Source organism: Choristoneura fumiferana, chromosome Z (assembly GCF_025370935.1).
Source record: "Choristoneura fumiferana chromosome Z, NRCan_CFum_1, whole genome shotgun sequence".
In the NCBI taxonomy this organism is placed as follows: domain Eukaryota; kingdom Metazoa; phylum Arthropoda; class Insecta; order Lepidoptera; family Tortricidae; genus Choristoneura; species Choristoneura fumiferana.
In genome coordinates, this window is record NC_133472.1 from 7,047,419 (window position 1) to 7,065,647 (window position 18,229).

General features: G+C 37.1%; 1 protein-coding gene across 4 annotated transcripts in view; it reads left to right on the forward strand.

The window, feature by feature from the left end:
* The window catches only part of LOC141444942 (aquaporin AQPAe.a-like), a 91,395-nt gene extending 74,257 nt beyond the window's left edge, over positions 1-17,138 (forward strand). For all 4 annotated transcript variants that reach the window (XM_074110753.1, XM_074110902.1, XM_074110798.1 and 1 more), the window contains 5 exons: positions 7,232-7,375; positions 12,095-12,166; positions 13,300-13,437; positions 14,253-14,333; positions 16,048-17,138. In XM_074110753.1, the coding sequence (XP_073966854.1) occupies positions 7,232-7,375; positions 12,095-12,166; positions 13,300-13,437; positions 14,253-14,333; positions 16,048-16,152 (540 nt within the window). In that variant the 3' untranslated portion in view covers positions 16,153-17,138. The remainder of the gene's footprint in view (positions 1-7,231; positions 7,376-12,094; positions 12,167-13,299; positions 13,438-14,252; positions 14,334-16,047) is intronic.
* Positions 17,139-18,229: the final 1,091 nt, after the last annotated feature.

An 18,229-nucleotide genomic window follows, 5' to 3' on the forward strand; every position in this document is an offset into this window, starting at 1 on the left:
ACTTTCAAGTCATTAGCAGCCAACAGCAACGCCCGACAGAACTGCACGCATTTTTTAAAACGCTCCGCGACAGCTCGTTTCTCGAGCGCCTACGTTAGGGATTGTAGGCGCCCTTGATCGCGGCTCAGGCGTACGCGCAGCGTTAGCGTTACGTGATATATGGCCGGTTCGGGGGAGCGGCCGGGCCTGCGGCGTTACCCAGCGCGGGCTCCGCTGGTGTCCTCAGGGCTCCGAGTCTCAATGTCAAAGAACTTAGGCCTGTTAACAGAACTCAAGTAGGTACTTGCAGTTCCGGAGTTGTCTACTTATTATAATTATCTGCCTTAGGACGTCCAATGCTGGACATAGACCTCCCCCATATACCTGCAGTGGCTTCGACTGGAAGCGGCCTGCATCCACCATGGCAACACCCAAATCACACGTCCATCTCGTTGGTGGACGTCCTACGCTGCTTGCCGACCCGCGGAGTTAACATATGTATAAAAAAACACTGACTTGCTGCAGCGTACCTACTTACGAGTGCAAATGGTTGCTTTCATTTCAAATTTAACTTCTAAGGTGTTAGTGAGTATATAGGTACCTATGTTTTTTGTATGATAAAGTGACGTGTATGAGTGCTCGTTACTATCCCAATAGGTGCCATCTTTAATTTATTTCATTACCAATAGAGGTGACAAAAGTTGTCATGCATGTATTTTGCATTAGCATTTGGTGCACTAGGACGTTTACCTTAAGGTGTTATTAGATGATGTCATAATAATATTAGTTCATTTCATTAAATTAATAGCAATGTATATGAATCAAACTTGACCTTAAATCAATTATGTAATGTGAATTAATTAAAAGTATTTTCGTTTTAGTTGAAGGGTAAATGACAAAAATTTATAGCGTCCGATCAAGTATTGACATTGGAAAAACTGAAACTATATACTGTATCTAATGCCTGTTTGAACGCTAACACACTCACTAAAAATGTTAAATGTTTTGACTATGTAATTGACCTAATAATAAATTGAAAATTTATTCACACATTATAGCGTGTACCTAATCCACTTTCATTTCTAAATGTGCGTGTCGTTCCACTAATCACAAGGAAATAATTGGAGCTACCATTAATTTAACCTAATTTCGTTTATGCTAATTTTTTTTCTGTATAATCTAAACAACGCACGAGCCGTACATACCTCGCTGTTATTTTTATTATTTTATTATGCCTACCAATACGTGTACTCCCGCTAGCTCTCATGCATTGTGCGTATTAAGTGATAAACTGCAATAAACTGTTCTCATTTTGACACTTAACTAATAAAACATACATAAAGGCCTCAAGCCAAGTCAAAGCGTACCCGTAATACCCGTATCCGTAGAATAATACTAAAAGTGAGCTACCTTGTTTTAATTTTCAGATTAATATCTGTACGCGCCCACAATTTTAATATAAAACTGAACAGAAAAAAGGTACCTACATTTGTGAATTTATAAGTATGTACATGAGTTATGAAATAGCTAAAAGTGAACCGGCATTTGTTACTTTTTAAGTACATACTAAGCGCTTACCTACATAATTTATGTTTGATTTCAGTAGGCAAAAAGAAAAAAAATACATAATTTTATTGAAAAATATAAAATATAAACGTGTCAGATAAGTACACGGGGAAAAACTAAAAATAGTCTTTCTTGTAAACATTATATTGACTTGGATTAATTGAAACTCAAATTTTCAAAGTGACTAAACGTGCCCATAGCCAACTTAAAAAAAAGTTGACTGTATGATCCACAGTTTTTTTTAATCTTATGACTCATAAATTTGGATTGGCTTTTTGTAAAATATTTAACAAGGAAGGTCTCCAAAATTAATAGTCGTCTTCCGCCAAAGGGTCAATAAATAAACCATCAGTTTACTAAAGCCCCTAAATTAGCGTTTAATCGAGGAAACCGTTTAATATACCCATTACATCATAATAATGTTTTTACCAACTTATCCGGATCGCTTACATGAGTGATAAAGATTGAGTTGGGTTAGAATTATGATATGGTCCTTGGCATTTGACAAGGGCTGGCGCTGATTTTTGAAATCGCATCCTTATTTTTACCTTACCTTTTGAAAATTGTTGCTGACCTAACATAATAATATGTTAAAACTAACATACGATTTCAATTAATGACCTGTGGGAAAGCCCGTGAGTTAGTGGTCAAATTGTTTTTTCACCGGCAAATTTAACTTTGTGGCAATTACAACGCTCTATCGTTTGACCCGCCCAAGGCCCACAACTCTGATTCATGTATTATAAAATATTATCCAACTTCTGATTTTAATTGCTAATATACGCTCCAAATTGTGGTAATTCGGGCTGTCAATGCCACGGTCAAAGTACTGTTAGCCTTTGAACGGTAATAACCAAACCGGTAATAAATCTATATCAATTTTCTTGTTATACTGTGTGGGTGTAATTTTAAATTTGCACCTCGTAAATTAGTTTGTCGTGAGAACTTTTGCAGACCTCGACTCAAGCCGTGGCGATGGTCGGGCGGTTACCGATACAAGTTTTTAAATAATTTAGTGTTATTGTAGAGGACATTTACTTAATATCTATGAATCTGATGTTATAATCACTGGTCCAATCTTAATAGGAGTGAAACATATGACATTAAACTCGGTGAGAGCTAGATCTCATACCTATGACAAATTTTTGAAGGACAGTCGAATCATTCTAAAATGGTGAAGACTTGTGCTAAAATATGAGCATATAATTACAAGCTTATCAAATATTTAATTTTTGTTTTATTTATCTCTAAGTGTTAGATATTGTTAGTCTAGTGATATTTATTTTTAACCCCCGACGCAAAAAGGGGTGTTTGACCGCTATGTGAGTCGTGTGTGTCTGTCTGTGGCACCGTAGCTCTTAAACGGGTGGACCGATTTGAATGCGGTTTTTTTATTTGAAATCAGGTATTCAGCGATGGTTTTTAGACAGTTTCATCAAAATCGATTTAGCCGTTTTTGAGACATTGAATTTTGAAGTGACAAAGTGAGGGTTTTCCAACTTTCTATTGGTTAGGTTATTTTACGAGACATTCGTAATTTTAATCAGATAATCATAATTTGCACAAGAATGAGGGCAGCAAAAATTACCCTCATAATCTTCTAACGCCTCACTAGATTATGCTGTAAAATCCAACACAGTTACGTTTTCCGTTACATTAGAATGCCACATAATAGCGGGATGAATAGGTACTCGTACAGGGGGGCAAGGCAACTACGAAATCCGAAATTCAAGGTTCGTATCGTACGTACCGTCCCTCTCGCTCTCGTATTAAATAGTATAAGTGTCAGAGGGACCGCACGACACGAACTTCGAATAGTTTCGTATTAGCCCTGCAGGGCCTGAACGTCAGTTTTGACATGAGGTCGCGGGGTCGGGCTAATGGCAGGTGGATTCAATCCCACTCGAGACCTGACATTATTATGTTGCGGTTTTTAACGTACTTATTGCGCGTGACCTGTGACCGTAATAATATTTTAGATGCAGTGGTTTTGAATCAAGATCATTTGTTGGTAGAACTAAAATTATCTTTGAGATAAAATGCAGTTAATAATTACGTGGAAGAAAGACATGTGTTTACTTACGTCCTTCTTCTATGTACACTGAAAAAAGGGTAGCTGAACTAGTTAGGCTAATGAGGGCTATCGCGTATGAATTCGCCACTAGAGGCGCTAGTGTAGCGTGAGGTCTCCGAAATGTCAAATCTCATAGATTTTGGGTGAGCTACGCGGGTTTATTTATAATTAGAATAATTTTGTGAATATTTTGCAATATCTGAAATTAATTATGGCAAATATGCGTTCCGGGGCAACGAATGTCTGTGTTTTGAGACAGTTTTGTCTTTCGGAAATCTTTGTCCTCCTTTTTTCCGAACAAAACGGGGACTATGCAACACTGTGGCATGCTCGATATTTTTATGGTACGGTTTTAAGGTGTATTAAATTATGATTTTAATCTAAACTTTGTTTTTACGCCCGTAATAACAGACTTTGATAGCCATACTTAAAAACCTCACGCAACAGTGCGCCATCTAGTGAGACAAAAAACGATAGCCCTCATTGACGTTTAGCCAAAATTTACTAATTAGGAACCAATATTGCTAAACTGATTTTGTAATACATCACCTAACTTTTAGGCCTCATTTTTGTAGTGACTCAAGTTATGTTACATACCTACAAGCAACATTTTTTTTTGTTACTATTATTAGCAAATCTTTTTTTTCAGTCGATGTGTTGTCCTGAATATAAAAATAAAACTTAAGTGCAACATTCGCGTGTCGTGGCAACTGTTCTTTGTCATAATATTAAGCATTAGCATTTTCTAAAAATGTTACCATGAAGCATTTACTGCGTACATCGGAAATAAAAGCTATATTTAATGTATTCTTTATTTCATTCATAAAGCTTTCACTCGATGAGAGGACGTTGTTCTACAAAATTGAGGATCTTTTCACGATTTTTCCTTGTTGCAAGTTTCTTGCTAATTCCAAAAAAAAAACAATAAATATTCAGGTCAGATAGTTTCACATTTATACATTTGCTCAAGTAAACGATCTCAAAGCTTAAAGAAAATGCGACTTAAGGTTGATATTACTGTTTCTCTGTCTAATACCTAAAGACTGACCTCATAACAAACGTATTTTACATAAATATTCACCGCTTAACTTGACCTATGACAAGCACGAGATGCGGAGCGGTGAATCAGGGGTCGCAGGCGCATGCGGTTACTATGTTGTAAGGCTGCGTTCATAACTACCGCTTATACTTTTTTTTACTACTTATGAAAATGAACTATAATGTGCTAGTTTTAGCTTTCTCAACTTACTCCTGAAGATATTTTCACAGATATGACTTCAAAAATCGGCCTCTGCTGGAAGGCTTCCTACGTTTTACTTTGTACAAAGTACAAAGTTTGTTGTTGGTAGTTTAATTGAATGTGAGTTGGAGTAGAAAAAAAATTATCGTCCTAGTTCATAGTTTTCATATGAAGTTGAAAATATATATATATTTTTTTAATATATAGTTTTCATAAAATAGGCGAATTTAAGACACTTATTTGAAGAATTTTGGTTAAACCTAGTTGCGTTTTACATTTTTTACCCTATTTAGAAGTTACCGTAATTATAGCTAACCATTGTTGCCATGGCGTTAAAAACTACGTTTTCACTTCTCATGCTCTAAAAGTACCTTAGTCCCTAGGGAGTAAAAGTAATTAATTTTTTAATTTACTTCAAGTGACTTAGATAAACTCAAACCGCCAGTACTTGCTTAGTTTTTTGGCATAAAATAAGTTTGTGTGGGCCATTTTCATGACGAAAATGTTACGTTCTAACCACCTCGGGTATGTATTGGCTTATATTAGTCCCTCGATAAAAAATATACTATTTTCGTTGCCCATCACAAATGTTTAAAAAAAGTATCTTCTGTCACCTGCATGGCAGTGTTAGAATTTGGCGGTTTAGTTCAAACGATATTTAGTATTTTTTACTAAAATGTTCTCAAATGATTTAATAAAGCTTTTCCTCGAAATGGTTTTGGAATTAGACCACATTGCAAAAAAGTGATCAATGCCAATTACATAATGTTCAAAGGTGTGTTTAAAAAAATATGTCCTACTGCTAAATTCGCATACCTAAATGATACAATATCTACTACTGTGTGGCAACATTATAGGGACATAGAATTATTTTAAAAAGCAAGTAGGTATTTTGCGAAATCGTGAAGCGGTCCGAGTTCAGCATTGAGTTGGCCGTGCGCATGAGAAAAAAAAATCACCCCCACTTTACGATTTGCGAGGTTGAATTTTTTTTTAATTTTATGTACCATTTTGTACGGCATGAGCTTCCTTATATATCCGTGCTTTATATACAGCTTTGCGTTGCAGGCGCAGTGTTAGACAGACCTACAGACAGACATGGCGAAACTAATACAGGGTACATCCGCCTTTGCCATTTTACTCCGGAACCCTAAAATGAAGGCGTTAATATGTCAGTAGTATTATGCCTAGAACGCGGCCTTATTACAATTATCGTCGTGTGACTGCACTATAAATGTACGGGGATAAGTGTTCAGACTAACTAGCGGCTGATTTATGTTCCCGTAATAGCTGTAGCAGATTTGCTGCCTATAACCTGACCATTGTAACCTGTGAATATTAATAAAATCAAAGGGAAATCGTGTAGTTTAGGAATTAGAGCTGAAATTTGAAAAAGAAGACGTGTCCCCCTTTTCTTTCCCTTTTTATTAAAACTGCTTAAAGAAAAACTATAGAAATGTTCGAATTTTTAAATAATAGACCAAATTTTATCTTTATCCAATGGGTATCATTATTTTTCAGTGATGTCATTTCAACTCCATTTAAGACACTGAAATTGTTCAATTTCTCCTCTACTTGCATGAAAATGCTCTTTTTTAATAGAGCCACCTTCACTTAGCAGGATTTTAATTTGGCATTTGTAAAGTCACGAGGCAGCAGTTTGCTGGATCGAAGGATGCGGTCGTACCATCGCGATACCGCTCGCAACGTTCAATTACAATTAGAAACTGTGTATAACGTGTTTAATTGAGATTTATAAGCTAACCCGTCATATAAATTGATAAGTATCTCGTGATATTAAATAAATTGCCCCTTTAAACGGGGTTTAACCTTTAAACCTGTGTTTACTTCAGTAAGTGTAATTTCATTAGAGTCTCGCTAGGACTAGGTTAGGATTTTACTGTATTCATTGTAGATGTACCGTATGGGCTCTGTTATAGGCCCAAGTCACAGCCAGACGCATTCATTATAATATTATAGAAGGTACGCCTTACTTGTAGTTTTGTATGTAAAAGACAAATGTTTGTGCTAGAGTCGTGGATGTTTATTATGTATTTGAGTATGTATTCATCGAGATAAGTATGTTTATCCAATGTCTAGTTATCCATAGTGCAAGCTTTGCTTAGTTTGGGACTAGGGCAGTTGGTATTTATTTTTATTTATTTATGTCCAGCAAAAATGTTACCAAGTATCAGTTCCTTGAAAAAAAAATTAATTAGAGTTACAATCCGGTAGTCAATGCTAAACTTAAAATTGATTGCAATATAATTTACGCAGCACTAAAACCAACGTCTGATTACTGTGTCTTTGTATAAAAAATACTCGCTGTATGTATTTACATTATACTTATGTATTTTTTTGTTTGTACACAGACTATCGGGCACGTATCGGGAGGACACATCAACCCCGCGGTGACCGCTGGCCTGTTTGCCGCCGGTGATGTGAAGCTGCTCAAAGCCGTGTTCTACATCGTCGTGCAGGCCTTGGGTGCCGTCGCTGGTGCTGCCTTCGTCAGGGTGAGTGTGAAACGCTGGAACTAAAGACTTGTTATTACGTTATCTAATGCGTTTGAGTTTTTACATATAATTGAATGAAAAGTTTTTATTGTATTGTGTTATTTAGTATTTACTTAGTCGCAATAACACATTTGTTAAATTTGTATAACGTTTAAAACGTGGTTGTAAAACGACGATGTATAAAAGTGTGCAGCTGCTTTTGTCGCTGATCCTACAACATAAACATAACTACTTTTTACAAAAATAATAGGAAAGAGTTCAGTTTAGGTAGGACAGTGTAGTTTAACTTCAATTGTACCTTTTTAATTTAAAATTATATATTTAGAAAATAGTTTAGGTAGGTACATAAAAACACTGTTAGATCATAGATGTAATAGTAACCCTCTTACTCCTAAGTCAAGTAGGTAGCTAAACCCTCTACTCATAATGTGTAGGTACTTAAGAAATTACTGTCGCTCGGAATTCGAAACGAATATCAGTTATAATTTTTCTTTCTCATTTGAATCGTCAATTATAACGAAGAAAACCGACGAGTGAGGAGCGACACATTCAGAGGTCTTAAGGTTCGGCCACTTGCAGTCGCTCGACGCTCGTATGCAGCGATAAATCTGGTCACGTGACGCTATTTTGGATTTCCAGCGATTCAAAAAAGTTGTGTCAAAACGCCGCGTCAAACAGCATCGTCAAGATGGCTGCTTGCAGGAATGACCTTGGTCTCGGAAGCTGATTTCTTAACTTCCTTTAGTGGCAGTCGTGGCAGTGGTACAAATAACAGAAATTGGAGTGAATGAAAAAAAAAATAACAGTGTTTATTCGAAATAGAAAAGATTTTATTTTTTCAGCGATAAACCTTACATTTTCAGGTTTGTCGCTATATGTCACGTGACCATATTTGACGCTGTAAACTAGCGTCGAGCGTCTACATGTGGCCGCACCTTTATTGTCTCACGGACTTGGAATCACGATCGTTTTCACCACTACTTTCTTTTCTGTCACACGGTGTAAGATGAGGGTAGAAAGAGATAGTGCATGCGATCGCGAACCAACGTCAGAACTAGTTAATACGGCCACAGGTTGTACTGTACATAGCAAAATCTTCAAAGAAGGGCTTTATTACTTCGTTTCTTTAATCCACGGTCTAAGCCTTATGGAGACATGGTGGCAGTAAAAAGTGTCGTTCGCCGTGACATTGATGATCAGAATAAAGGCTTGAATTAGAGCGCCGACCTTCATCGAATAACGTGATCGAACGTAAGTGTGATGAGTGCGTCGATTCACAGGGGTCTTGTTAGTGATGTGACAGCTCAAAGACGGCTGATTAAGCGGTTAAAGCGACTTGAAGACTGCGACTGACTTTATTAATTTTTAGGTCTAGTCTGTTTGAAGTTTCTGCCTAATTAAGTGAATGTCAATAACACTTCTGAAAGTGGAAGCGGGTTGGTAAAACAAACTTTAAAATAAGGAAAATAATAATTACTCAAAATGATAAACGTGCAATGTAACAGGCAGAAGAAAAATGAGTATTTGTGGGTAAAAAAAGAAATAATAGAACTTTTTAACTAGATTCACATAAAAAGTTCTATCACTTGTTACAATGTAGGTACATAAGTTTAAGTTCGCACCTTTAGAATTAAACCGACATCATTCTAAATATTCACATTTCCAAAATAAACTTTTTGTTGTTTACAAAAGATAATCATCTTGAATTGAGAACATTTTGAATTGTGCCAGTTTCATTCTAAATGTGCGTAGAACGTTAGTATGTTTATTTTGTGCAACAAAACTATGTAAAAAAAAACTTAATTTAAATATTAGTTCAAGCCGAGTCTGTCACGTAAACCTGGATTGACATAGCATATTTAAACAGAAAATTTGTATTTGTAAATTTCTATTTAGAACGTAGACGGACTACTATAGGCCACTATTATAGGCTATCATAATGAACCCAATCCGATTTTCATGGGATCCTTTCGACTGCCATAATGTTATAAGTCATAATGTAATGTTAGTCATAATTTTTTCCCGATGAAACCGTACCTACCTACATTTTTCATAAATTTTTAAATGGTCACCTGTAGAACTCTATAGGTAGGTTAGGTTAGGTTAGGGTTGTTTTATAACAATTCTGAAAAATAAATGGTTTATGACTAACAATTTTCGACCAGTCGATATAGACCCGTTTTTTATCGCAATGTAGGTACAGTCAAGTGCAAAAATAAGTATCTATTCGAACCACTCAAAAATATGTTTCTACGGCCTTATTGCGTCGAAATAAGAGTCTATGGTACTTATTTTTGAAACTTTGAGTAAGTTCATATTTTTACACTTGACTGTACATATATAACCCTCATGTTCAATAAGTGCGTAAACATGCCATTATAAACGATTAAAGAATTGGAACATTACAAATTGGCGCATCAGGTTGCTTGCCTTCATCGGGCGTGCGCATCACATGCGTCTGCCAATTACATCTGACGTGCGATTAATAATCGCGAATCGTGTGATCTGACCTCAGGGCGCCGGACGCAGACATTTGGCCGCTAGTTTACGGTTTTTAAATCACTTATAGCCACATTAGACTAAACATACAAAGCCATACAAAGAATTTTGTGTACCTACTTTTCTCTTGCGTAAGGCATTTTTTTGTTTTTTTTTTCGTGGGCAAGTAGCTACGGGGCCCGCTCTATGCTTGGTTTTATAATAGGAAATCTTTTTCCCACGTGTGTCGTAAAACGTAAGGGACTTGATGTGAGGCAGCAGTGCTCTCTTTGGCAACTACGTAATCTGGCCTCCAGCTCTGCGGTGTGGAAGGCAAGGGGAGAGCACCACACTATTTTTCCAAGAAAGTCGTATAGTTCACTAGTAATCCTTAACCGACGCCCATGGGCCCATGACACTCTGTGAAGAGTGTAGAGATGTAGGTAATTATGACGCCAGGAAATAGATTTTTGAAATCACATTGCACAAAAATATCGTTCGAAAGTGACATCCCTTCTTGGCCTACGTCTGTGATTATCAAGGAAAATTTATGTACAATTTCAATTATATAGCTCCAGCGGCTTGTGCACTGTCTGTCAGTCAGTTAGTAATTGGGTAACGTCAGATACTATTTTCCTTTATATAGGTATAGGAATAGATTGGTTCTGAAATTTCGAAGTGGCCCTTTCATTAAGCTGCTGAGACGTACGAGCATAAGTAAAATTAATTAACGTGAACATGGAAATTAGTTTCAGTGACAAATTCTATACGTGAATCTCTCTTAGTTACAAGTAAAATTGCGTATTTAAGGTAAGGTAAACGACCGAGTGCTAGACACCCTAATGCCCAATAGACGACACCCTGCTGTCATCTCTATTGCTATGCTAATGACATAAGATTAAAGATGCCAACTATTGGGACAGTGACACGAGCAGAGGTACGTTTACCTTACGTAAATAGATGTCGTCGGAAGATATCTATTTCTATTTATCAGTATCTGTGGTAGTACGCGACGCAACCGATTACATCTTGTTCTAATCTAATGAATGAGCGGGTGCCATTAATAGACGACATCAGGCAACTTTGTGTGCACTAAACGCCATTAGTACCTAAATAATTTAATTCGTTCACAAACTAGCCTTTAAGCTTTGCGTCGTGGTTAGAAATTTATTATGGGTTAACGTGAGGGTTTAAAATATTCAACAGTGATTATTAAACGGTACAGAGGACTGATTAGCACACAGGTACTGACTAGGCGCTTGCACACGTTTAATTAGGAAAATATATGTAAATAATCTGCAGGAGGTAATTAGGACCTTGTGCAAGGTCCGCCCGGATTGCTACCACCATCTTGCTCGCTAATCCTGCCGTGAAGCAGCAGTGCTTGCACTGTTGCGTTTCGGCGTGGAGAGTAAGACAGCCGGTGAAATTACTGGCACTTGAGGTATCCCATCTTAGGCCTCTAGATTGGCAACGCATCTGCAATACCCCTGGTGTTGCTGATGTTTATGGGAGGTGGTGATTTGCTCGTTTGCCATCCAGTCGAATAAAAAAAACATGAGGATAGCGTGGAGGACAGAATTGTAAGAGTAACATTAATACAATTATTAAATAATAATAAAAAAACTGAATGGCAAAAAATTTGGCCCTCAAATGTATGCAGAAATAGGTAATTTTCAAACTCAAACTCAAACTCACAACATTTATTGACAAGAAGAACACACTACATCTCAACAAAAACACAGTAAACACATAAATAGGAGAAGAGAGGAAAATAAGAGACATTGTGCTGTAGTGTGATGCCAAAAGGACTCGGCTCAGCATGTGCCGTATCCCTGTAACCAGAGCTGCAGCGCTGGTTTTCAGCTGAACCCCGGTGAGTGTGCACCCACGCATTTTGTATGTAGTGGGCCAAATTTTGCGCCGCTGAGTATAGTTTCGTTTAGTATTTATAATTATAGTCGTACACTACATGTGTAGTGTACCTACATGTTGCTCAGAGGAGCTCAGCTAATACTGTATATTCATAGATATCATCATCCCAGCCTATATACGTCCCACTGCTGGGCACAGGCCTCCTCTCAGAACAAGAGGGCTTCATAGATATACCCACACTACAAATACTGCTACAAATTCGTATGGAATCGGTGCGCGAGTCCGCCTCGCACTTGACCGATTTTTCCAACGCTTCTCTCCCTTTCTGCAACAACATTGTAATAAATAAAACTATTTTGTCGACAGTTGGCGGTACCTGATGATTATGTCACCACCTTCGGCATGACCATGCCTGGGCCCCAAATCTCGTCTGGACAGGTAAATAACTATTTATTACTAACCTTTACCCGCGTCTTTGCTCGTATCGTGATCTTCCAACGTTACACAAAACATCGCTTACAATTTTATGTATCTACTTAAACCTAGAGGTTTGAGATTTCCCTATTTTATTCCGATCCCGTGAGAATATCGGGATAAAAAGCAGCATGTGTTATTTCAGGTAGAGAGTAATGTCTGTACCAAATTTCATCCAAATCCACTGAGCCATTTAAGCGTAAAAGAGTAACAAACATATGCACGTAAACACAAACTTTCACAATATTATTATTAGTAGGAATACTCGCCTATCAAAATAAAACAAAATGGTTTGAGTGAGGCGTAACAATGTAACAGTCGAGGAAACTGAGTGCTTATACCTACATACCTAGGTACTGTACCAGATGGAACCTTTCCTCAATCAATATTATGTTGAATTATTCCAGAGTTGTATAAAAACAGCAAACCAACAGAACATTAGTAACAAAAAGGTTCGACCCTGGTACGCGATTCAGTTTCTCCACCACTGAGTGGCGTGGCGTCATAAATAATAAATAATGAATTCCCACCGGATTGCCTAAATTTTTTACTTTATTATACATAATTATATTCACTACCTCCGAGGAGTAGCATGCGAAGACATACCTACCTAAAACACGCTTCTCTCAGTCTCTGGCTTGCCTAAAGAAAACGTTCACGCTACGCCACTACAAGAAATTGGATAAGGACAGAAAGAGACAGTGAATGGAATCACGAGCGCCTGTTCGTTAGAAAATACGGCATTAAGTCGCGTCTTCGGGATCACCTTTTACGTATGCCCCATCCAGACCCTCGCGAGGCACCTCCTAGAGCGAGCGGAGGCTGCAGAGAGTGCGAGCTATCCACGCTCTCAATGTACCTATTCAGTTCCCCGCTACGTCTACTTTCCTCTCTCCTTTGACTCGCGCCCGAAAAACCGACACAAAGCGGAGCGACAGCGAAGCTAGGCGAGGGAAGACGAGGGGACACGAGCGTGCGCGTACCATCGTGTAGCCTCGTGGAGTGTCTGGATGGGGCATTAGTGTAGGTTCCAACCTCCCATGCATTAGCCCCCGTCCGTCCGCAAAACAGAAGGTTAAATCGTGTTTTCTGGCCAGGCTGTGCTGATCGAGGCGCTGATCACCTTCGTTCTTGTGCTGGTGGTGATGGGTGTTTGTGACGGCCGCCGCAACGACATCAAGGGCTCTGCTCCTCTCGCCATCGGACTTAGCATCACCGCCTGCCATGCTGCCTGCGTGAGTATCAAGCTATTCCCAATGATATTCAAATAATATATATACGTAAGGTAAAATCTTTGAATGCAGTTTTGTCTCATTTTAAAAATAAAGGAATGTTTCCTTTGAGCTAAATAAAGGATGTAGGTAATGCAGTTTCTCACCTGGGTCCATAATTTTTTTCTACCCTGTAAGTATAAGTATAGAAACTTTTCTGTGTCCACGCACATGTTTAGTTTTGTAAAAAAATTGAAAGTATTAAACCAACTTAAATCTACAAGTTGTTTTTAAATTAATCAGAAAATCTCTGTGGATGCTTTTATGAATTTTAAATTGTGATAGATAAATGATTCCAGACACAGGCCGATGTTCAAAGTGAACGTAGATAATAACGTAGACTAACGTCTTTACTTTTGTAACTAAGGGACCCATACATCACTGTTTTTTTTTGTATTTTTTTTAATTTAATTGTATACTGTAGTTTTTAAGGATTTTATTTGTAATTATATTATTATGAAAAAAATACTTTCTCCCAAGTTTCTTGCGGCGCATTCTTCTTGGCAATGATGGTATTTCCGAAAGCGCTGGTAATTTAAAAAATGACGTGTAAAAGTGCCCATTGCTTCCTATTTACTGAATAAATGATTTGAATTTGATTTGAATTTGAACCACATCAAAGCCGTGACTATGTAAATATTGAATCGAAAATTTTGATGCAAAATCTCTACAGGGTTCTCTGTATGTACCTATAAAACACTTCGTTAATCACGTTTCGATTTTAAAACCACGATGAGAGTAGTCTATCAAGTTGTCTTACTGATTGTTCGTTCCAATAGATTCCTTTCACTGGCTCGAGCATGAACCCGGCACGTTCCTTCGGACCTGCCCTGGTCATGGGCATTTGGACTAGCCACTGGGTAAGTGTGTCTCACACTGTGTATTATCCCTAGACTAGACAATCTCGATGTATTGACACAGTATTAATATGCCATTCTAGGGATACAATTTAGAATTTATCGGTTTGGACATTTTCGAGTGATAATTCAAAAATTGAAATATTCCTTCTGATTAACCTGTCCTCTCCCAGAGGCACAAATTTGTGCCCAAATTCCTTTGATCCTGTTATCCTGGGAGATGACAGATTAAACTACTTAAACTAACCTGTAGACAGTTTTAATCAGAACGAGTATTATGGTAGTAGGTAGGCATTTGTATGGTGATAAGCCCCGCGATGTTTTCTGCGAAAAATAACATTCCAAAACTGCATGCGGTTTCATTTTCGAAAGATCCAAAACTTATATATAAATCAGTGATACATGAATAAGTATGAGATGAATCACGATGTTCTCACAGTGATATTGCAATCTCTCGCCTGTTATTAAATCGAACTTTAATTAAGCTTATAATGTTCACTTTATCACACTTACTTAATACCAGTAATACTTTTCCAGTAAACTTATTTTGAAGCGTATCATATAATTTTCTATTCATTTTCCCTGTGGCAGCTAGGTTATTGTGGGCACGATCTTCTTTTGTTCTGTGTCTAGTTGGATAATACACCGTATTACTATATTATCATGGATCTTTTTAATAGAGTTGCAGTTGCATTGTTTAGATGTTTAGATTTGTGCGAGTATGTTAGTATGAAAGTGATGGGCAGGCCTTTCTTCCATCGCTTTGTAAATTGCCTCTGTTGTGTAATGCATTGTGTTTTACATACCTACTTACATTTGTAAAGCAACAGAATTCGCACGTTTAAAAATAATGTACTTACTGGAAGCAGGAGGAGAATAAGCGGTAGCTCTAAACAATACTTATTTAAGTTATGTAAAGTTTAAGTTAAATAAATACAGATCAGTAAACCATCTTCTACCAATGCCGACAGTATATGGATGATATTATAAGTTACTTTTTCATCCATTTTATATTGATTCATGTTTTTCTCTAGACAGATTTTAGAAATGACATCACGATTGAAATATTTTATCTGTGAAAATTTGAAAGTGGAGAAAAACTTTACTGAAATTGAGAGTTAGGAAAAGTTTCACCCTAATTCATTTACCAAACCACCATTAGCCAAATGAGTGGTCTATCAATTTTTAAACAAGTTCCTATGAAATGAATATGTCGCTAAAGTCGAACTTTCAAGTTGACAGACGTCTATTGGCATTATTGTTTTGTGACATGCAAACGATTATCAACTTTAGGGAGGTAGACCACATATTTGGCTGATGGTACAAGTTAGATATACGAGCGCTAGATTATCAAAGAATCACACCAATTACGAATGGTCATTACTCATTAGGTACCTATCATGGATATATAGTTGCAAGAAATTTGCTCCTTGGCGACCGATTTTTGAAATAAAATCGTTATAAATTACCATTCGAAAGTGGTGCTGAATTTGTAATACAATATACTTATGTTCTTCTTCTGCTTGAGTTGATTCTATTTGAGTTGAGCGTCGCGAATTTTCTTACGAGATTCTACCCATTAATTTACATATTTTCTGAGTTGCGATTGCGACTTCAATAATCGCCGTTTGAGCCTTTTTTTAACTGTCTATTTATAGGTAGTACCTATTTGTCAAGTTGTAAAATCCCAAATGAACTTACCCCATTTGTATCGCAGGTGTACTGGGTGGGTCCGGTGGCTGGAGGCGTCCTGGCAGGTCTGGTCTACAGGTACATCTTCCGTATCGGCAAGAGCGGCGAAAGCGGCTCCTACGACTTCTAAGCGACACTCCTAGGATAGGGGAGGGTCGGAGCCCTACCGTCAAATGTCTGTGTTAAACCGTTCTCGATCCCTCGCGCGTCTGTGACCAAAAATATACAGGAGAATAATGACAGTCAGTTGGATTTTACGCAGAGTATTTCTATAAATAAATACTTAAAACTAAAAATCGCAGTTTTGACGTAAAAACTGGAATAATTTACATACACAATTTTAGTTCTCTTTCATACTCTACTTAACTCTATAAAAATCCAACTATCTCTCGCTGTTCTTTACTCCCGTCTCCGCCTGTGTAAGGGAAAATATATCCTTTTGCTTTATTCGATTTAATGCCAGCAAATGAAGTTAAATAACTCTTTTCTTTGGTTTCGGTCGGTTTGAATAATGTCAGCAAAATTATGTAAAAAATGGGTGTTGTAATCACAGACGTGCTCGGTCTTAGTGTACCTAAGCTCAAGGAATGGATTTCATTTTATTGCCATTTTGTTTTAATTCCAAAGTCTATTGTAAAAGAACTTTATCGATGAGTGTATACTCTTGTTAACATAATAATTTAGTTCCATGATAACTTTGCATAATTACAATGTCTTTTACTCATTTTTGGAATATTATTATCGTATTCATCTTTAAAATATTGTAATTGTGCGCAAAGGCACCAGATTGTTCTAAAGCTATGGAAACCAAATAGATGATCGTTCTCTTCTGTATAGCCTTCTCGTTAATAACAGAAGTCATGGATCGGTAAAATCATTTCACCATAACACTTTCTATTAAAATAAGATAGTATTTAATTTATTTAAGTGGCTATTTATATCATGTGAATGAATCTTTTGTAAGTAACAAAATCAAATATTCCCGTGTGCCTGAGGTATTGTGAATCATAGTACCGTATGTGAGGTTACCAATGGTAAGCATTAGTTTAAGAACGCAATTTGTCGAACATTATCTTATAAAAATTGTTTAATTATAAAATAAATGCGTCTATTTAATTATTTTGTTTTATTTCATTTGAATCACGGCAAACAGGAGAGAAGTATTTTTAACCTATCATACCAGCCTATATATAAGCACGTCCCACTGCTGAATACAGCCCTCCTCTCTGAAGGAGAGGGTTTGGGCCGTAGATCCCAGGCAGGCCCAGTGTGAATTGGGAATTTCAAACACACCATTGAATTGCTTCTCAGATTTGTATGGGTTTCTTTATGATGTTTTTCCTACAATGTTAAGCTCGTGGTATTTGAAGTGTAATTTCGCACTCGAATATGGAAAAAATCACAACGTCCAGAGCCCAGATTTGAAACCGCGGCCCTCTAGGTACCGTAACATTTAAACCGATGTATTTTTAAGTACATATGGGCCAGAAGTACTACTGTCGTTTTTAATAGGTGAAAAAAAGTGGCCAAAAATGTTGTATTCCATTCTGTTACCTTTCCCATATACACAATTGTATGCGAGTAACGGAACGGAATTACAAAAAATATACGCAACTTTTGGGACACTTTTTTTCACCTATTAAAATTGATAGTACTACTGATTCCGAGTAGATATAACATAAAAATTTCAAAATCCCAGAAAAAAGTATGGGTACAACTTTTAAGAGAATGGCCCATATATGATTAAAAAAAAACGATTCCCTGTTTAGTAAAAAAAAACAATGTGGGCTATCTTTTTTGTCTTTCTAGATGGCGCCACTGTTGCGTGAGGTTTTTAAGTGTGGATTAGTCTGTTATTACGGGCGTGAAAACATAGTTTAGATTAAAATCATATTTAATACACCTTAAAACCGTACCGTATAAATATCGAGGAACCACAGTGTTGCGTAGTCCCGTTTTGTTCGGTAAAAAAGAGAGGACAAAAGTTTCCAAAAGACAAAACTGTCTCAAAACACAGACATTCATTGCCCCGTAACGCATAATTCCCATAATTAATTTCAGGTAATGCAAAATATTCACAAAATTATTCTAATTATAAATAAACCCGCGTAGCTCACCCAAAAACTATGAGATTTGACATTTCGGAGACCTCACGCTACACTAGCGCCTCTAGCGGCGAATTCATACGCTATAGCCCTCATTGAACT